Source organism: Ovis canadensis, chromosome 7, assembly GCF_042477335.2.
Source record: "Ovis canadensis isolate MfBH-ARS-UI-01 breed Bighorn chromosome 7, ARS-UI_OviCan_v2, whole genome shotgun sequence".
NCBI lineage: Eukaryota > Metazoa > Chordata > Mammalia > Artiodactyla > Bovidae > Ovis > Ovis canadensis.
In genome coordinates, this window is record NC_091251.1 from 95,655,913 (window position 1) to 95,677,539 (window position 21,627).

General features: G+C 40.0%; 1 protein-coding gene and 1 long non-coding RNA gene across 8 annotated transcripts in view; one reads left to right on the forward strand and one right to left on the reverse strand.

The window, feature by feature from the left end:
* Positions 1–1,616, reverse strand: part of LOC138443892 (uncharacterized) — a 31,754-nt gene extending 30,138 nt beyond the window's left edge. The window contains exon 1 of one of the 2 annotated variants that reach the window (XR_011258351.1): positions 1,507–1,616. This is a non-coding gene — a long non-coding RNA (uncharacterized lncRNA). The remainder of the gene's footprint in view (positions 1–1,506) is intronic. The other variant, XR_011258350.1, reaches the window with a different exon arrangement.
* The window catches only part of ZNF410 (zinc finger protein 410), a 43,276-nt gene continuing 22,124 nt past the window's right edge, over positions 476–21,627 (forward strand). For 3 of the 6 annotated variants that reach the window (XR_011258349.1, XM_069597028.1, XM_069597030.1), the window contains exons 1-4: positions 476–954; positions 9,923–10,010; positions 17,620–17,802; positions 18,972–19,107. Coding sequence is in view for 4 of the 6 variants with exons in the window: in XM_069597028.1 (XP_069453129.1) it covers positions 17,770–17,802; positions 18,972–19,107 (169 nt within the window). In the remaining 2 variants the exon portion in view is untranslated. The remainder of the gene's footprint in view (positions 955–9,922; positions 10,011–17,619; positions 17,803–18,971; positions 19,108–21,627) is intronic. The other 3 variants (XR_011258348.1, XM_069597029.1, XM_069597027.1) reach the window with 2 other exon arrangements.

The following is a 21,627-nucleotide window of genomic DNA, read 5'->3' on the forward strand; positions in this document are numbered from 1 at the left end:
AAGAAACTGGCTGCTAATGCAAGAGATGCAGGTTTGATCCCTGGGTGGGGAAGATCCCCTGGCAAAGGAACTGGCAACCCAATCCAGTATTCTTGCCTGGAGAAGCCTGGTGGGGCTACAGTCCATGGGGTCGCAAAAGAGTTGGACACGGCTGAGCATGCTGGAACACCACTCTTAGCTGAGTCTCTCCTTCATCCTTTGGGACCCAGCAAGTATTCAAAAATTACTAATCTCAAAAACTCAAGTCAGACACATAAAGCTCTAAGTTGTGGCATCCAGCCTGAAACTCAAGGGTTCTAGCCCCCTGTGGACATCCGAGAGCTCTTTACATCCGAATGTACTGACAGAACGAAGACTAAGGAATCCACATTCCAAAAAAAAGTTATACACCTGAGTCTCAATTTTTTACCCCGCCCGGTATGCAGTGCAGAACTATTCTGGAAGTTCCCTTCTCTGGCACTTAAGCTTCAAAGTCCTCTTCACTGATCACAGAGAACTGTGATAAATGTTTACGTAGTGATCTTTTCTTTCTCGCTTGCCTCCACTGCAGCCTGTACTGATCTCAGCTGACAGGAAAAACTACCCCGTCCGTTGCAGCAGGGAAGCAATGACGTCACGACTATAATTGACTGACCCCGTTTTTTCGGGCTTCGCAGACCACGGAGCTACAAAGGCCGAGAGGGAATGAGTGGGAGGCGGGAGAGTGCAGATCCTACCCTTCCAGAGCCAAGCCCTGCGCCACCAGCTTGGCCCGCGCAGGCCTGAGGCCACCGGGCGGGAACCCTCTTCGGCGCTACAGTCGCGGGGCTGGGAGGCAAGCGAGTGGGTGTGTGCGTGGGGGCGGCCAAACTTCCTGTCCCGCGCTCGAACTGCTTCCGGCAGGAGCCGGAAGACGCTCTGTGTGGACAGAATCCGGGACCGACTGACGGACGGACTGCTGCCCGGGGCTGGAAGGTGAGTTCTGAGGTGGTCCCGACCATACCCGCTCGGCTGGCTGGTCTCCGAGAGGGAGGAAGTCAGTGCCGGCTTCTCGGGGGCGCGGGCCGAGTTTTGTCCCCGGAGAGGACAGGGAAACCGCCCCCGGGGCACCCCACCCGGATCTGGAGCGGCGGGTCTGAAGCCCTACGGCTTCGGCTTTTCTCCTCGAGGGCTTCTGGGGCCGGTGTTTCGGCTCCTTTAGTTGGTTTGGGGGCCAGGGACATGGGGACAAGACCGACCTGAGAAAGCTAGAGTCAGCGAGTGCCCGGGGCGGGGGCTCCCAGACAGCACCCGCAAGTGAGGCCCGCCCGCCAACCTTGGGGCCCTTCACTAGGCCGTTGTAGTCGGGGAACAATGATGCCAGGGTGACTCTGCCCTGGATATTTCAGCCCCAGATCTACTCTCTTCTTCCATATGTCCACTTTCTGGGACTAGAAGAAGAAAGACTGCCGACTCGGAGGGGCTGGGCCGCCGGCTTCTCTTTCGCGTGTCATTTGAAGGCGAGGGTGTGGGGCTGTGAGTGCTTACCGCCTGTATTCGTTTCGCTGGTTGTATTTATCCTCTGAAGTCTCTTCGGAGAAAAGAATTCAATTAGTTTATTAAAGTTTATCCCCCTTGCTCGTGAGACTCTGAAATGCACTTAGGATTCATTTGAAAGTTAAATATTATTAACTTGGAAGTTAAGAATTTGTACTTCCTCCTCATTTTGACCCAAGGGTCGACGCAGCATATTTGTAAAGAGGATGAAAGAAATATTTTAAAATAAAACCAGGGGCATTTTGTTATTGTTAGGGAGTGAAAAATTCCACCGTCTTCGTATGAGATAGTGAGGTCAACTAAGCTCAAAAGATTTAGGTTCTAGTCTTTAAATTTTTGCGTCTAAGTAGAGGTCTCGTTTTCTGCAAATTACTTAATCTTTAGCTTTGACACCCCCACCCACACCCCCTGTAAATGAAGGTTACCTATTCATTCAGCAAATATTTCCTAAATGCTTAGTTTGTGCAAGCACCGTGCTGAGTTAGTGGGAGGATGAATAAATTCAGTGAACCTTAACTAGTGAGAAAAACATGCTGAAAGACAACTAACTCCCAAAGCAGGGTGAGATAATTGTTAAAGAGAGGTTAAACTGTGTTGTGACAACACCAGGGAAGGATAGATTTGTTTTGACTGGAGGGAAAAGATGAGTCTTCATGGAGGATGGCATATGAGTTAGATTTTGAAGACAGGAAAGGATTTCAAAGATCACAGCTGGATTGCAGCGTTTATTACTGGAGGGTCTTATTACTGAAGAACTATCCCAAGGGAAAGATCTTGAACACTGAAATAGGTTGGAGTGTTCATTTAGTAGCCAGTTCAGTGTGTACTGGAGAAAAGGATTCATTGAGTATAGTGGATGCTTTAACTGAAAGTGTATTTGAGGACATACTGTTGAATATTTAAAATGCCATGCTTAGGGATTTGACTGTTAATTCTGAGGCACTGAACTTTGGGCAAGGGAAGTGACATAAACTCTGTGTTTTGGAAAGATAACTCGAGTGGCTGCATAAAAGATGGATTGGAAAGGGGAATTTTAAGGGTAAGGTGGCCAGTTAGAAGCTTGTTTTCATGTTGGAGTTGAAAGATAATGAAAAACCTAAACAGTGCATTTTGGTAGGAATAAATTTGGAGGAATCAGAACCACTGGGATTATTTAGATTTGGAGGATGAGAGAGATTGTTCAAGACCTAGAGTTTGTAGCTGAGTGGGAGGAACGTTGGGCGATAACTGAAATGGATAATACGGGAAGAAGAACAGGTTTGGTGGGGAAGATGACAGTCTGGATTTTGGACATTGTTAAAATTGAGATAAACATCCACTTGGGGATACCTAGCAAGCAGTTAGAAATAGTTTGGAGTTCAGAGAGAGGTTAGTAATAGCAACAAAAATTTGGTTATCATTTGTGGTGTCGTTCATTTAATATGCAAATGTTTATTTAGTGCCTACTAGCTGCTTACAGAGAAGCTTGCATAAAAGCCCTGAAAGCTCATAGAAAAGACAGTCTCGGAGCTTCATAGTATCAAAAATGACTCTTGGAGACTTAAATTCCTTATGAATTACATACAGTACTCTGCCAGGCAGCAGGTGATGGGTTCTGGGTACTAGGAGATAAAGTAGTGAACAAGACAGACAAGTTCTTGTCCTTGTTTATGGAGCTTACAATTTGTAAACAAGCTTGCCCTTTTTTATGACAGCTAGACAAAAAGTGAATACTATATAAAAACAAAGGAATTAGAAATTGTGATGGGTGCTGTAATGGAGACAGTAGGGATAGATAGAGAGTAAAACTGGGGTTATGGGGAACCTTCCTGGGATAAAGTGATCAGGCATACATAACCTTTTTATGTGAGTTGATGGCTGAACAGAGCCCTGAAGAATGAAAAAACAGCTAACCAATAGAAGAGAAAGCATTCCTGGGTAGAGGAAATGACACGTGCAAATCACTGTCGTAGGAAAGAGCTAAATGTGTTCAAGGAACTAAGGGAGAGGCATTTGGTGGAGCTTGGTGAGTAAGTAATAGAGAACAACTCTGGAATGTCTTTGGAGAGGCAGGAATGGATCATGTAGGTCCTTATAGGCCTGGATAAGGATTTTGGATATTTTCCAGATATATTGGGAAGCCACATGAAGAAAATGTGAAAATTCATAGTTTAAGATGATATTGAATGATGCGAAGAGAACAGAATGAAGGGAGGCAAAGAATAGAAGCAGGGAGACCAGTTAGGAGGCAGTAACGGTACTTTAAGGCAAGAGTTGGCCTGGAGTAGAGTAGAGGCAGTAGAAGTAGGTGGGTTAGAGATAGACTCAAGTCCAGACTTGTAGCTGGACTGCATACTGGGAGCAAAGGAAAGAAGTTATAAAAGTAACTTCTAAATGGGGTGAATGATGGCCTTCCCTTGAGTGTCGAGGGTTGTGGTCAGAGGGGCTGGCAGAGGACAATGGGAAACAGGGTTGGAAGAGAATTCATTTTGAATATGTTAAATTTGAGATATTATAACATCAGGTAGAGATGTCAAATAAGCAATTATATGTACAAGTTTGTAGCTCAGAGGAGATATCTAGGCTATAGGTTAAAATTTTGGAGACCATGTCATTTAAAGCCATGTGTTCACACTAGGAAGAGAATATGATGTAGTAAGAGAAGAGGGCCTGCAAACTCCTGAGGAACATTAGTATTTAGAAGGTGAGTGGAGGAAGAATATAGGAGTTATCAGAGAAGACTGGAGGAGTGGCCAATGAGGTAGGATTAAAATGAGAATCTTAGAGGCAAAAGAGAGTAAGTAAAGTGTTTGTGGAAGGAGGCAATGCTTCTAAGGGAAAATATCAGTTCTGACTCTGATTGCAAGTGACCAATTTACTTGAGGAGAAGAGGAATTTATAACAAGGATGTGGGCAGCTCACAGGATCAAAGGAAATGCTGAAGGCCCTGGCTTTGAAAAGGACAGAAATCTCAGCATCCCCAGGGGAAGACTGATGATTGCAGTACTGGAATGAACAGGTTGCTATAGCAGTTTTCACCTTTTAGTTAGTTACTTCTTTTAGAGTTCATGTTCTAAGTTAAAGTATCTGATGAACAAATCAGTTGACTGCCCAACAGTTGATTAAGATAGGAAAGAACACCTTATTCTACAGTCCCACCAAGAATGTATACAGTGAGGGAGGGGTAGATCCCCAAACAAAATGTGGATCCTGTCACCTAAACAGGGGCAATGAATGTGGAACAATCAAAAATAATAGTTGTCCTTTGCAAAGTTTAAGTAAGATGAAAACAGTAAAGTATCCATTGAATTTGGCAGCATGAAGATCATTGGCTTTAAATTTGTCTCTGAAGGATTGCAGAGAAATGGGGAGGTGACTGGAATAAAAATCAGGGCCATAGGAATGGGGCACCCCAGAACATCCCAGGAAGAGAAGAAGGAAGGCCCAGGATGAACGTTACAGTTTCTGAAATTCATTCTGGCTTCACCATTCTGTGTTCTTGATGTCTTTGATCAGTCCTCATTACCACTTTATCATTAACATTTAGTTAACTCTCATGCTATATCTTATACTAGATATGATACTAAAAAGTTACTTGATTTTTCTGTTTCTTTACCATTTTATACCAAAACTTCAACTGCTCTTTTATAAACTTTAAACTTTGGTCTTTGTAATTCATTAGCATTAGTAGAATTTTTTGTTTTTTAAGTATTACTGAGTATTGTTCCCTTCTGTATCTGTGGTCAGCCACAGGTAGAAGTGGAGGGAGCTAAGAAGCAGATTGGCACGTGGGGAGAGAGATTACGCCTCTCCGTTGAACTTTTGTGCTTTATTTTAACTTTTGTGAGGAGTAACCAGTTGAGGGAGCACAGTGTTTTGCAGTTTCTTCTGTTTTTTCTCACCCTCTCTCCCTCTTACCCTTCTTTACCAAACCGAGTTAAGGTCAAGGCATTTTCTGCCTCCCTCAGGAGGATAAGAACAACACTGGTATTCTGGGCTTTGTATTCTAGAGTGGAATCACATTGCTTTTTGGAGGCTGGCACAATGATGTTCTGTTTCTTTTGTGATGCAGAGTATTAAAAGCCCCTGGTCATCTTTCCTTTTGGAATACATGCCCTTCTGTATGGCAGTCAGGACTGAGGCAGGAGACCTGTATCAGCTGTGTTCCCTAATTGCTTGATTAGTTTACTTTGGTCTGGTTTTCCCTCCCAGTATTTCTCCATGTAGCCTGCATTGGTTTTAGGCCATATCTACTCTGGGAAATGGTGTTACCACTAATTCCTGTCTAGCATATGAGAGTTCTTCACTGAGGTGTGGGACCAAAAACAGGTTAATTATAAAGACATTTTGTGTTTCTTTGCTGATTGGTGCCTAGTGTGTAGTATTTTCCTTTGCAGACGTTTAGGGAAGTTTGAAACCACTAGACCATTCAGGTATGACCTAAATCAAATCCCTTATGATTATACAGTAGAAGTGAGAAATAGATTTAAGGGCCTAGATCGAATAGAGTACTTGATAAACTATGAATCGAGATTCATGACATTGTACAGGAGACAGGGATCAAGAACATCCCCATGGAAAAGAAATGCAAAAAAGTAAAATGGCTGTCTGAGGAGGCCTTACAAATAGCTGTGAAAAGAAGAGAAGCAAAAAGCAAAGGAGAAAAGTTTAAAAGATATTCCCATTTGAATGCAGAGTTCCAAAGAATAGCAAGGAGAGATAAGAAAGCCTTCCTCAGTGATCAGTGCAAAGAAATAGAGGAAAACAACAGAATGGGAAAGACTAGAGATCTCTTCAAGAAAATGAGAGATACCAAGGGAACATTTCATGCAAAGATGGGCTCGATAAAGGACAGAAATGGTATGGACCCAACAGAAGCAGAAGATATTAAGAAGAGGTGGCAAGAATACACAGAAGAACAGTACAGAAAAGATCTTTAAGACCCAGATAATCACGATGGTGTGATCACTCACTTAGAGCCAGACATCCTGGAATGTGAAGTCAAGTGGGCCTTAGGAAGCATCACTATGAACAAAGGTAGTGGAGGTGATGGAATTCCAGTTGAGCTGTTTCAAATCATGGAAGATGATGCTGTGAAAGTGCTGCCCTCAATATGCCAGCAAATTTGGAAAACTCAGCAATGGCCACAGGACTGGAAAAGGTCAGTTTTCATTCCAATCCCAAAGAAAGGCAATGCCAAAGAATGCTCAAACTACTGCACAATTGCACTCATCTCACCCATTAGTGAAGTAATGCTCAAAATTCTCCAAGCCAGGCTTCAGCAATACATGAACTGTGAACTTCCAGATGTTCAAGCTGGTTTTAGAAAAACCAAGGGAACCAGAGATCAAATTGCCAACATCTGCTGGATCACAGAAAAAGCAAGAGAGTTCCAGTAAAACATCTATTTCTGCTTTATTGACTATGCCAAAGCCTTTGTGTGGATCACAAGAAACTGTGGGAAATTCTTCAAGAGATGGAAATATCAGACCACCTGACCTGCCTCTTGAGAAATCTGTATGCAGGTCAGGAAGCAACAGGTAGAATTGGACATGGAACAACAGACTGGTTTCAAATAGGAAAAGGAGTACGTCAAGGCTGTATATTGTCACCCTGCTTATTTAGCTTATATGCAGAGTACCTCATGAGAAACGCTGGACTAGAAGAAACACAAGCTGGAATCAAGATTGTCAGGAGAAATATCAATAACCTCAGATATGCAGATGACACCACCCTTATGGCAGAAAGTGAAGAGGAACTAAAAAGCCTGTTGATGAAAGTTAAAGAGGAGAGTGAAAAAGTTGGCTTAAAGCTTAACATTCAGAAAACGAAGATCGTGGCATCTGGTCCCATCACTTCATGGCAAATAGATGGGGAAAGAGTGGAAACAGTGTCAGACTTTATTTTTTGGGGCTCCAAAATCACTGCAGATGGTGATTGCAGCCATGAAATTTAAAGATGCTTACTCCTTGGAAGGAAAGTTATGACCAACCTAGATAGCATATTCAAAAGCAGAGACATTATTTTGCCAACAAAGGTCCGTCTAGTCAAGGCTGTTGTTTTTCCAGTAGTCATGTATGGATGTGAGAGTTGGACTGTGAAGAAAGCTGAGCGCCGAAGAATTGATGCTTTTGAACTGTGGTATTGGAGAAGACTCTTGAGAGTCCCTTGAACTGCAAGGAGATCCAACCAGTCCATTCTGAAGGAGATCAGCCCTGCGATTTCTTTGGAAAGAATGATGCTAAAGCTGAAACTCCAGTACTTTGGCCACCTCATGCAAAGAGTTGACTCATTGGAAAAAACTGTGATGCTGGGAGGGATTGAGGGCAGGAGGAAAAGGGGACGGCAGAGGATGAGACGGCTGGATGGCATCACCGACTTGATGGACGTGAGTTCGAGTGGACTCCGGGAGTTGGTGATGAACAGGCAGGCCTGGCGTGCTGCGATTCATGGGGTCTCAAAGAGTTGGACACGACTGAGCAACTGAACTGAACTGAAAGGATTTGATAGATTTGCTTGTTTCTTAAGCATTTATGTAAAACTTTGCTTCTGAAGAATTTTATCATTATTTCTGTTAACTGATACGTAAGTAAGTTTAGGGTATATCTATTTCATTTGGGTATTTCAGAGGAGTTTCCTAGGGCCAAGAAGATGAGTAGCTTGCCCAGGTCTCAGCCAGAGAAACAGAGGCAGAATTTATGTTCCTGCTTTAGACACCTTGGATTTTTAATTAAAAACACCTCAACTTTTTTTTTATTAAACTTAGCTTCTTAGTATTAATGCATAATTTGCTGGATGATGTTAAGTGTACTGTAGAAAAAGAATACAGTTTATCAAACTTCAGTTCCTAGGATTTATTTGGCTAAAAGCAGAGGGAAAGTTGTTCTCCATATGGTCCTGATCATAGAGATTGCTGTTGTCCTTAATCTACTTTGCTGTTGTTAGAAGTTCTCTCACTACTTGTTCCCAGAACATTTCAGAGCTTCTTAGGTTTTTTGCTTTGGTTTGTGCAAAAGTTTGTGTTGCTTGCATTCTTTTTAACTCTTAGGCTTACTATAGGATAATATATTCAGTAATAACAGTGGCAGAATCAATGAATGGGCTTCTAAAAATACAATATGTGCCAGACCAAGATTATTTTCTTTAAGCAGTATGCTTTGATGGCCATAGGGAACCATAGAGGTAGTAAAATTTAGTTGTTACCCAAGATAGAGGGCAAAAGGGTCTGAAAAGTACTATTAGACCAATCCTTGGGTTTCTGAGATCAGTTTGTTTTGTTATAAACTCTTTATCCAGAGCCAAGATTCTTGGATGTATGTATTTTTGGAAAATACGATTTGATGTGCCTGGCCTTTGTTGCTGACAATTAAGTGCCATTATCTCTTTTATTATTTATGATACTAAATTAGTAATTTTTCTGTTCAAAAAGAAATAAGAATACAGATTTTACCAGTCCACCAGGTAAAGGTAGAAAATAAGAATGAACAAATAATTGTCCACATTAAAGGATGTTGCTGCTACTGCTGCTAAGTCGCTTCAGTCGTATCCGACTCTGTGCGACCCCATAGACAGCAGCCCACCAGGCTCCTCCATCCCTGCGATTCTCCAGGCAAGAACACTGGAGTGGGTTGCCATTTCCTTCTCCAAGGATGTTGAGTGATCCTTTAATCACAGGATACTACTTGGTGTTGCATGTCTAATCTCGTATCTTAATTAACAGCATAAGAAATCCTGAGAAGAAATTTCCTCTGAGACCCATAATTATCCTGAGAATAGCTTCTCTTTGAGTAGAGCTATGCCTTTCACTCTGCATGCATGCTAACTCACTTCTGTTGTGTCTTACTGTTTGTGATCCTATGGAATGTAGCCCACCAGACTCCTCTGTCCATGGGATTCCCCAGGCAAGAATACTGGAGTGAGTTGCCTTTCACTCTAGTGTCAAGTAAATTGCATTTGAAGGAAAAACACTGGACACTCCCCCCACCTCACACTTGTAAATTATTTTTATTGTAATTACTCTAAATGTATTCAAACAAAAAGCTAAGTAATCCTTGTCCCTCCTATATTGAACCTGATGGCCCTTAACTATAAAATCAAAACAAATTTACAAATAATTCAGTAATAGCAATGATAAGGTCAGTGGAATTTTAAAAATATATATGCTGAAGCAAGATTGTTTTCTTAAGCAATCTCATGTATTTTGATGGCCATGTATTAAGTAGGTAGGAACCAGATATTTAGTACAATTTAGGTTGTCATTGTTATGTCCATTGTTATAACGGATTTATATTTTTATTTGTAAGTTGTTGTTTAGTCTCTAAGCCATGTCCAACTTTTGCGATCCCGTGGACTGTAGCCCACCAGGCTCCTCTGTCCATGGGATTTCCCAAGCAAGAATACTGGAATGGGTTGCCATTTCTTCCTCCAGGGGATCCTCCCGACCCAGGGATTGAAACTGCATCTCCTGCATTGGCAGGTGGATTCTTTACTCTGAGCCACCAGGGAAGCCCTTATGAGTAAGTATATAGATGTTAACCACAGTAAAACCTAAGAAAATCCAAATTAAATTAAAATTCATATTATGTGGTAGAGATGTTGTTTTACTGAAATGAAATAATATTGAGCATAATACTTGATGCTGGGAAAGATTGAAGACAGGAGGAGAAGGGGACGACAGAGGATGAGATGGTTGGATGGCATCACCAACTCGATGGACATGAGTTTGAGTAAGGTCCGGGAATTGGTGATGGACAGGGAGTCCTGGTGTGCTGCAGTCCGTGGGGTTGCAAAGAGTCGGACACAACTGAGTGACTAAACTGAACTAAATATTGAACTGAATAGTGGAAAGATTTAGCTTTGGATTCACTAATATACATAATCTACGACTATATTTTAGCTTTAATAATAGCAGTGTAGAGAATATCATACAAGGTAGTGTTTATAATGTGAAGGCATTGTGAAGCAGTTTATGATAATCAGATCTCATATTCATCTAAAACTGACCAGAAGTCCTTGAACGCCAATTTCAGTGAGGTATTATTTGGTAACTTATTAGAGTTAGAGTTGCCTTATTCAGAAGAAAATAACACAGAATGGAAGGAAAATTGATGCAGATCTTTTAGCTGGTAAGAGACTTGTATCTGGAATATGTAAAAAATTCTTACAACTCAATAATAAAAAGACAACTAAATTTAAACATGGGCCAATGATCTGAATAAGCATTTCTCCAAAAATGATGTACAAATGGCATATAAGTACATGGAAAGATGCTCAACGTTATTAGCCATCAGGTTATGCAGCTCAAAACTGCAATGAATTACCACTTCATACCTACTAGGATGGCTGTCTTTAAAAAGATGTAATTTTAAAAAGTGAGGATAGGGAGAAATTGGATACCTCATGCACTACTGGTGGGATTGTAAAGTGGTGCGGCCACTTTGGAAGATAGCCTGGTAATTCTTCAAGAGGGTAAAACACAGTTACTGTATCATCTTATCAGTTCTGTTCTTAAACGTATACCCAAAAGAATAAAAACATGTTCACACAAAATTTTTCCATATGAATCTTCATAGCAACATTATTGATGATAGCCAAATTGGAAAACAACCTAAATGACCATCAACTGAAAAATGGATGAATAAAACGTATAATATATCCATCCATTAGAATAATGTAAAAAGAAATTAAGTACTGATACATTCTGTAACACGGGTTAACATTGGAAACATTATGCTAAGTGAAAGCAACCAAGCACAAAAGATTACATGTATGATTCCATTTATATGAAATATTCAGAATAGGTGAATCCATAGAGACAAAAAATAGATTAGTGGTTGCCTAGGCTTGGTCAGGGGAAGTTTGGTGAGGAAATGGGGAGGGATTACTAATGGGTTTCCTTTGAGGGGTGATGAAATTGTTGTAAAATTGATCATGGTTATGGTCATATAACTGAATATACTAAAAAGATTAGTTGTACTCTTGGAGTGAATTGTATGATATGTGAATTACCTCTCAGTGAAGCTGTTATGTAAAAAAACATTTGAATTGTGCTTGAAATCTCTTAAATGGGTAATTTGAATTGGGACTAGAAATAGCTCAATGTACATAGCAGGTTGCTGTGTTAAAGATGAGATCCATCCAGTACACTTGATAAGGTACTGAGTGCTCCAGTACAGATTCTTTTGAGGTCATCTGCCTGTTGTATTGCAACCTACTTGTCTTTCTTTTATTTATACAGCAAACATACAAACCACAAACTGGGCAACAAATTGTATGGTAGAACTCAGTTGTTGTTCAGTCGCTCAATTGTGTCCAACTCTTTGCAACCCCATGGACTACAGCACGCCAGGCTTCCCTGTCCATTGCCAGCTCCCGGAATTTACTCAAACTCATGTCCATTGAGTCAGTGATGCCATTCAACCATCTCATCCTGTCGCCCCTTCTCCTTCTGCCCTCAGTCTTCTCCAACATCAGGGTCTTTTCCAGTGAGTTGGCTTTTTGCATCAGGTGGCCAAAGTATTAGAGCTTCAGCTTCAGCATCAGTCCTTCCAGTGAATATTCAGGATTGATTTCCTTTAGGATTGACTGGTTTGATCTTGCTGTTCAAGGGACTCTCAAGAGTCTTCTCTAGCACCACAGTTCAAAAGCATCAGTGCTTCTGCACTCAGCCTTTTTTATTGTCCAGCTCTCACATTCATACATGACTACTGGAAAAACACAGAACTCAGTTATAATATGGATACTAATTTGTTCCAGAAAATGCATAGGTGTTAATTTTTTTAAAATTATCATTGAAATGAAAACACTAAAATGAAATGTCACAGATAACCATGAACCCTTGAGAAATGGTGATCTAGAGATGGCTCTTAAACTATAAGAGAGGTGGCAGCTCCCTTCTCTAAATTATTATAACAGATTTGTAAAATTGTCTAAAATCTAGTATATCTGATTTTCCCCCCTTGTTTGGTATACATATTCATATGCTTAATTTAAAAAAATTTTTCATTTGTAAGGATATTAGAAATGGAGCCAGTACCATCAGTTTCTAAGAAAACTAACAAATATAAAGGACAGTAAATAGTTGTCTAGGTTCTTAGAGATTTTACAATCCTAAAATCTTAAAGTTGGAGGAACCCTAAGGATAACCTAAGCAAACATTTGATAATTTCTTGGCTTCTGGAAATGAGCTGAGATTGGGGAAAAGGAATTCTTAAATCCTGAAGATTCAAGACCGGACCTAGAGGGATTTAATTACTACTTTTGCTAACTTGCTCTAGGTGGGAATGCTGGCTCTGCAGCTTAATAATTTGGACAAATAATTGTACTAAACCTTGGTTCCTTCTTCTGTGAAAAGAGAGATTGGTAAACTACATTGAGCAGTTATAGTGTTCAAGTGAGAAAAACATGGAAAGGGAAAAGTCAGATTTATGACACTTAATTTTATGTGATAAACGTAAAGCAAGCCTTTTCATTTACATTTTATAAGTTTTTTTTATGATGAAAATGAAGATTTCTGGAAGCCAGCAATGGGAAGAGGACTGAACCAACAGGGCAATAAACATTTATTTACGTACTTCTAAATGCCTTTTTTTGTAGAGTAACTCTTTCTTGTTCTGACTTTCCATTCTACCTTGGTATGTATTGAAAACTCCCATCCTTGATATATTTTATACTATATGCTTACTTTGTATATAATAGTGCTCCCAATTTTAGCAAAAATTGTACAAAATAAAGCAGACTTATTTGCCAAAATCTGAAAGAAATGTTAAGTTTTAAGGAAATAAGAATTTAGAGGATGGGAGATAAGATGGCACAATAGAAGGACCCTGAGTTCACCCCCTCTCATGAACACACCAAAATCACAACTCACTGCTGAACAATCATCAGTGAAAAAGACTGGAACCTACCAAAAAGATATTTTACATCCAAAGACAAGGAAGAAGCCACAAGACGATAGGAGAGGCACACTCTTGATATAATCAAATTCCATACTCCCCAGGACAGCAGCCCACAAACTGGAGAATAACTATATTGCAGAAGTTCTCCCACAGGAGTAAGAGTTCTGAGCTCCAAGTTAGGCTACCCATCCTGGGGATCGGGGATCTGGCATCTGAAGGGGGAGCACCTGGAGCATTAGGGTCTTCATTTCTGGAGCTCCACAGGACTGAGGGAAACAAGAGACTCCACTCTTGGAGGGTGCATATAAGGTCTCACATGCACCAGAACCTAGGACAGAAGCAGTGACTTCTTAGGAACCTGGACCAGACCTACCTGTTGGTCTTGGAGGGTCTCTTTGGGAAGCGGGCAATGACTGCAGCTGACCCTGAGGAGGTCAACACTGTTGGCAGAGATACAGGGGCATATTCATCTGTGTGAACTCTTGCTGGTAGCTGACACCTTGCTTGGGTCATTACCACCAAGACCTGGCCCCACCCAACAGCCTGTCGTCCTGGGATACCTCATGCCAAGCAGCAGGGCAGGAACACAGGCCCACGTATCAGCAGATAGGAAGACTTCCTGATCCCACAGCCACCTTGCCCCTTGACTCAGCCCTGCCCACCAGGTAGACACCAGTTCAGTTCAGTCTCTCAGTTGTGTCCAGCTCTTTGTGACCCCATGAATCGCAGCACACTAGGCCTCCCTGTCCATCACCAACTCCCAGAGTTCACTCAGACTCGCGTCCATTGAGTCAGTGATGCCATCCAGCCATCTCATCCTCTGTCATCCCCTTCTCCTCCTGCCCCTATTCCCTCCCAGCATCAGAGTCTTTTCCAGTGAGTTAATTCTTCTCATGAAGTGGCCAAAGTACTGGAGTTTCAGCTTTAGCATCATTCCTTCCAAAGAAATCGCAGGGCTGATCTCCTTCAGAATGGACTGGTTGGATCTCCTTGCAGTCCAAGGGACTCTCAAGAGTCTTCTCCAACACCACAGTTCAAAAGCATCAATTCTTCGGCGCTCAGCCTTCTTCACAGTCCAACTCTCACATCCATACATGACCACAGGAAAAACCATAGCCTTGACTAGACGGACCTTAGTCGGCAAAGTAATGTCTCTGCTTTTGAATATGCTATCTAGGTTGGTCATAACTTTTCTTCCAAGGAGTAAGCGTTTTTTAATTTCATGGCATAATCACCATCTGCAGTGATTTTGGAGCCCCAAAAAACAAAGTCTGACCCTGTTTCCACTGTTTCCCCATCTGTTTCCCATGAAGTGATGGGACCAGATGCCATGATCTTCGTTTTTTGAATGTTGAGCTTTAAGCCAACTTTTTCACTCTCCTCTTTCACTTTCATCAAGAGGCTTTTTAGTTCCTCTTCACTTTCTGCCATGAAGGGTGGTATCATCTGCATATCTGAGGTTATTGATATTTCTCCCAGCAGTCTTGATTCTAGCTTGTGTTTCTTCCTGTCCAGCGTTTCTCATGATGTACTCTGCATATAAGTTAAATAAGCAGGGTGACACCAGAAGCAAGAAAACCACAACCCCGCAGTCTGTGGAACTGAGTCTGCAAATACTTATCAGAACCTGCTCTGGGACCAGATGGGTGCTGGCCCTCGGGTGACAAGAGGAGAGTGTACTGCTGAGACACAGAGGACATCCTCTGCAAAGGGCCACTTTTCCAAGTGGCCTACCACATACACAAAAATTCAAACAAATTTAGACAAAATGAGATGGCAAAAATTATGTTCCAGACAGAGGAACAAGATGAAACCCCCAAACATCAACTAAGTGAAGTGGAAAAAGGAAGCAGTCTGCCCAAGAAAGAGTTTAGAGTAATGGCTGTAAAGATAGTGGAAGACCTCAGGGAAAGAATAGATGCACAGAGTGAGAAGTTACAAGAAGTTTTTAACAGAGTTAGAAAATATAAAGACCAGCCAGACAGAGTTGTAGAAGACAATAACTGAAATGAAAATTACACTAGAAGGAAATCTGTAGCAGAATAAATGAGGCGGGATGGATCAGGGAGCTGGAAGAAAGAGTGGTGGAAATCACTGCTGCAGAACAGAAAAAAAGAATGAAAAAAAAATGAGGCTAGTTTTAAGAGACCTTTGGGACAACATCTGACACACTAACATTCCCATTATAGGGGTCCCAGAAGGAGAAGAGAGAAAGGGCCTGAGAAAATACCTGAAGAGATAATAGCTGAAAACTTCCTAACAGGAAAGGAAGCAGTCACCCAAGTCCAGGAAGTGCAAAGAGTCTCATACAGGATTAACCCAAGGAGGAAGATGCCAAGACACATAGTAATCAAAATGACAAAAAGTAAAGGTAAACAAAATATTAAAAGCAAGGGCTAAGCAACAAATAACATACAAAGGAACTCCCACAATGTTATCAGCTGATTTTTCGGTAGAAACTCTGCTGGTCAGAAGGGAGTGGCATGATACATATTAAGTGAATAAAAGGAAGAAACTGCAAACGAGAATCCTCTACCCAGCAAGGTTCTTGTTCAGATTTGATGGAGAAATCAAACTTTATAGGCAAGCAAAAGCTAACGTGATTCATCACCACCAAACCAGGCTACACCAAACGCTAAAGAAACTTCTCTAGGTGGAAAAGAAAGAGCCACAACTAGAAAAAAGAAAATTACGAAATACGAAAGCTCACTCGTAAAGGCAAACATCCAGTAATGGTAGGAAATCATCTACACACAGACTAGTAGGGAAGTTAAAAAAGAAGTTATCCGTATCCACAATAAGCAGTTAAGGGATACACAAAACAATTAGAAGTAAAAATATGATATCAAAACCAGTAATCGTGAGAGGAGGAGAGTAAAAATGCAGGATATCTAAAATGCATTTGAAATTAAGATAACGGAATCGTGTGTGTGTGTGTCTGTGTGTGTCTGTGTGTGTAGAGAGAGAGAGAGACTACTATACCAAAACCTCATGGTAGGGACTTTCTTGGTGGTCAGTTGGTTGAGAATCTGCCTTCCAAAGCAGAGGATGCAGGTTTGATCACTGGTCCAAGAACTGAGATCCCACAAGCCATGACACAGCTAAGCCACGTGCTACAACTAGAGAAAGCAAAATGAAAACAAAACAAACCTCATGGTAATCGCACACCAAAAATCTATAATAGATAAATATACACAAAAAATGAAAAAGAAATCCAGACACAACACTGAAGATAGTCATGAAGAAAGTAAGAATTTAAGTGGGGGAAACAGCTTCATGAGGGTCCCAAGAGTTCTGTTTTTTTGGGAAACACTGTTCAGATTTTGACTGTATAACAATCTTTTATACAAAATTGAGAAATTAAGAAAAATGTTACACCAGCCTACCACCACCCACCCAGTACAGTGACTATCATGGCTGTATGAATTTCCTTTTACTTTTTCCTGTGCATGTCGTAACTGGTTTTAATGACAGCAAATGTATCAATTTGTATTTTGTTTTTGTAATTTAATGTCATTAACATTTTTTGTTGTTGCTTTGTTTTGATAACTTTTTAAGTGACAGTGTCATACCATATTCAGCCATTACTTAAATGAATATATATGTGTATTTATATGTTGCTTATAGTGTTATTTATTATCACAGATGATAAGGTGAAATTCTTTGAGCATACAGCTTTTTCCATATTTGAAACCTTTGCTTATTTTTTATTTTAAAATTTATTTTATTGAAGAATAGTTGATTTACAGTGTTGTGTTTCTGCTGTACAGCATAATGACTCGTTTTATATATATATATATATATATAACACATATATGTATATATATATGTATATATATGAACACACGTGTTCATATTCTTTTCCACTGTGGTTTATTGAAAACAGTTTTGTGCTATACAGTAGGACCTTGTTGTTTATCCATTCTATATATAATCATTTGCATCTGCTAATCCCAATCCATTTCTCCCCTACCTACTTCCCCCTTGGCAACCACAAGTCTGTTCTCTGTGTTCCTAGAATAGATTCTTAGTAGAAATTCTACGTCGAAGTATGACTTTTTATGGGTTTTTGATACATGTTGGGCTTGTTCTATTTTAAAACAAGTGTTTGGGGCTGAATTCTTTACTTGCTGTTGTGATTTGGGGGTATATAAAGAAGTGGCTTTGTTTTTTTAGCTACATTTTCCTGCTGCTCTGGAGTCCCTCTCTCTTGTTTTTCCTTTTTTAGGCGACATTGATTACCCAGCCAGCACAGCATCTTACAGGAAAAGCATATCACTTCCTAGAGGAATACGAGCACAACAGGAAGGTGTCATTGACTCTGAATTAAGATTTTAACCTGTCCCCTGAACAGCTACAGAATTTGGAAGCTGAATCAATGTTATCAGATGAGTTAGAATCCAAACCAGAGGTGAGCCCAGACAACTGGTTTCTTTTTCTTTCGGTGGGCTGTGTTAGAGAGTTTGTTCTTAGTTCAAGAGTTAGCAAACGTTTTCTGTAATGGGCCAGGTAGTAAATATTTTAAGTTTTGTAGGTCATATGGTTTTGGTTATAAATACTAGTTTGTTATTTTTCTGTTACTAATTACTTTCTCAAAAATTTAAAACTTCAGTTCTTACCTTTTATGACTTTTTATATTTGTTAGTTTTGGGGCTTCCCTTGTGGTTCAGCTGGTAAAGAATCCGCCTGCAATGTGGAAGACTTGGGTTTGATCCCTGGGTTGGGAAGATCCCCTGGAGAAGGGAAAGGCTACCCACTCCAGTATTCTGGCGTGGAGAATTCCATGGACTGTATTGTCCATGGGGTCGCAAAGAGTTGGGCATGGCTAGGAGGCTTTCACTTTCACATTTGTTATTTAAATAAGTATAAATTATTATACATTTAGATAATATAATGATAAAATTTATTTTTTATATGGCATATGTATGTACACATATGTAAATCTTTACTACCGCAAACCATGTTAATTAATTTTGTATAAATATAATTATATTGGTTATATAATTGTATATATTAATAAGTTTTTTTTATGTGATTAAGGGATTTAAACAATTTTTATTCATTTTTCTCATTCTAATTTTAGAATATTTGTGTTGTTTAATAGAAAGATAGCTAAATTTGGAATCATGTTACCTAAGTATGAATGTGACCTTGGACTAGTGACTTAGTGTCTTCATCTTGATTTATTACCTTTAAAATACATGCAGTTTTACTGAGTTCAGTGAGGATTAAAAGAGCCAATACACAGAAAAGTGCTTTATAAGGTATATTATAATCATACACATTGTTGCAGTTGAATTTGTAATAGCCACCATTTATAATTATAATTATTTTTATCATTTCTCTGTTTTGTGAAAGGTTATTACTTTCCATATCATTCAATTTTTGTCTAGAATAGAACATTTGATAAAAATAACATTTTGTAGTTAATCTGATTTTTCTATGAATAAGGTGGATAGTAGTGAGTAATCAAGACTTAATTATCAATACATAGTCTCCTTTTGGTAAATTCAGAAGTTTAGATATATTTCTGACAACCTGTATTATTTGTTGTCTCCACATCCCCACCTTCCCCTCCAGCTCCTGGTACAGTTTGTTCAGAATACGTCCATCCCCCTAGGACAGGGGTTAGTAGAATCAGAAGCTAAAGACATTACTTGCTTGTCCCTACTTCCAGTGACTGAAGCCTCAGAATGCAGTCGGCTAATGTTACCAGGTAAAAATTAGTGCCATCAAAGATGAGATAAACAAGACTTAAAAGAACTTAGCCTGCTCTGTGGTACTGGTGGAATGGGATAACTGACTTTATAACTGACTGTAAACTATGGAAACTATAAAAATTAGAGGAGTCATGGCGAAAGGCAACCATGGGAGTCATAAGTGCATTGGTAGTTTATTTGTTTAATTTTTTGGCTGTGCAGTGCAGCCTGTGGTATCTTAGTTCCCCAACCAGGAATTGAACCTGGGTCCTCAGCGTTGAGAGCATGGTGTCCTAACCACTGGACTGTCAATTACCTGCACCGATAGTTTAAGTCATAAGAACAGATATGAACACCCATAGAGTGAGAGTGAGAAGAAAAGGAGGCCAAGACAGAACCGCATGGAACTTAAGGTACCTATTCAAGGTACAGGGTGAGGCAGGAGAGCCTGTGGAGGAGGGAATAAAGAGAGGCTAGAGCAACAGGAGGAATACTGGTGTGAAGTGCAGGCATAGAACCCAAGGGAATGGTCAAGTTGACAAATGCTTCTAACAGGCTAGTGATATAGGGACCATCCCAATAAGATAGGCTTCCCTCATAGCTCCATTGGTAAAGAATCTACCTGTAGTGCAGAAGACCCGGGTTCAATTCCTGGGTCGGGAACATACCCTGGAGAAGGAAATGGCAACCCACTCCAATATTCTTGCCTGGAGAATTATATGGACAGAGGAGCCTGGCAGGCTACAGTCCATGGAGTCACAAGAGTCGGACTAAACCACCACCAGTGCCATAGGATCGGTGAAGTCATTATTGCCCTAGGCAGGACATGTTCCTTGGAGAGGGAATGGAAAGCCAGGCTGTAGCAGGTTAAGATATCACTGCAAGGATGAGTCTAGTTGAGGAAGTATACTTTCTAAAAGTTATCTTGCTGTGGGAAGGAAAAAGAGAAGGACATAAAGGAGATTAAAAAGTTAACTTTTAAGATTTGAAATATTAGAGGGTGGTTTTGTGTTAAGGGGAAAGAGCCCATTAGAGAAGCCATGAACAGAAAGAGTGGGTAATTGATAAGGAGGCTCCAGGAGAGGTAGGAGGAAGTAGTAGAATGCTGAGCATGGGTAGTGAGATTAGCTTTGTATGAAAAGAAGGAGATCCCATCACTTGACTACCAGCGAGGAAAGTATTATTTTTGGATGCAGTGAATTCTTTATTTTCTGGAAATTAAAATATTTAAAATTTGGAATATTAATGTTAAATCAGGTGAGGGTCATCTGTTACGACAACTTATTTGTTATAAAATCTTTTGGTTACTGTCCTCTAGTGGTGTTCTTTTCTCTCTGTTTTTTTTTTTTTTTCCTCTCTGATTTTTGAAATGACTTAAGGGCAGATATATTCAACCAGTGTTGATTTAAAGTGTTTCTATCTAGCTCCTATCTTTCCCACATCTTCTGTCTCTCAACTCCCATTTTTCTACTGGTATGTTGGTAGTCTTTCCAAATCCTTGTGGATTTTCAATATGTGAAAATTTCCATGTGCTAATAAGTGTTGCTCTTCATGAGGATTTCCCCCCTAATTTTCTCTCCTAATTTTAATTTATTGCATAAATATTTTTTAACAATAATGAAGTGAAAACAGAAACAAGAGCATCCATATTCTTTTCTACATTACCTTCTTTTAGTTTTAACTTTGATTTAAAATATTTTAGACAGCTAGATATAGATAATAGCAAAGGAAAACCCAAGTACTCACCTCCTAGCTCATGAAACATATTATTAGAAACACAAACATATCTGTACATACCTCACTAACCTCATTCCCCTCCCTCCTAAATATGTGTGGATATATAACCTACATATTTTTAGTTGGGATATGTGCTAGACACAGAAAAGCACAAAACTATATGGATATACATTTTGAAGAGTTATTAAGGAAGGAGATACCACCACCCAGTCAAGAAGGAGAACATTGTCAGGTTTCAGGCCTTCCATGGGTTTCTCCTTGATAAAGAAAACCTCTGTTCTTCCATATTTCACCACTGTCCTCAATTTTTTAACAATTAATTTTTTGTTTTCTAAGTCCTGGAGAAGGGAAAGGCTACCCACTCCAGTATTCTGACCTAGAGAATCCCATGGACTGAATAATCCGTCGGGTCACAGAGTTGGACATGACTGAGCAACTTTCACTTCACTTTACTTTCTAAGTTTAATCCCCCAAGTCTCATTCCAGAAAATAAAGAATTCATTGCATCCCAAAATAATACTTTCCTTGCTAAGTCAAGTGGACTTTAAATGAGTGGAATCATATGAATGTATCTTGTTGTACCTTTCTTCTTTTACTCTATATTTGTGAGATTCATCCTTGTGCATAGCTGTGGTTTGTTTGGTTTCATTGCTGTATACTGTTCTATGAGTATACCACAACTTATTGATCCATGCCACTGTTGATGAATATATAGCTATTTTCCAGCATCATATTATGACAAACAGTGCTGCTATGAACTGTAAGAACAGGCTTTTTCTCTGTGTGTGGTAAAATATCTA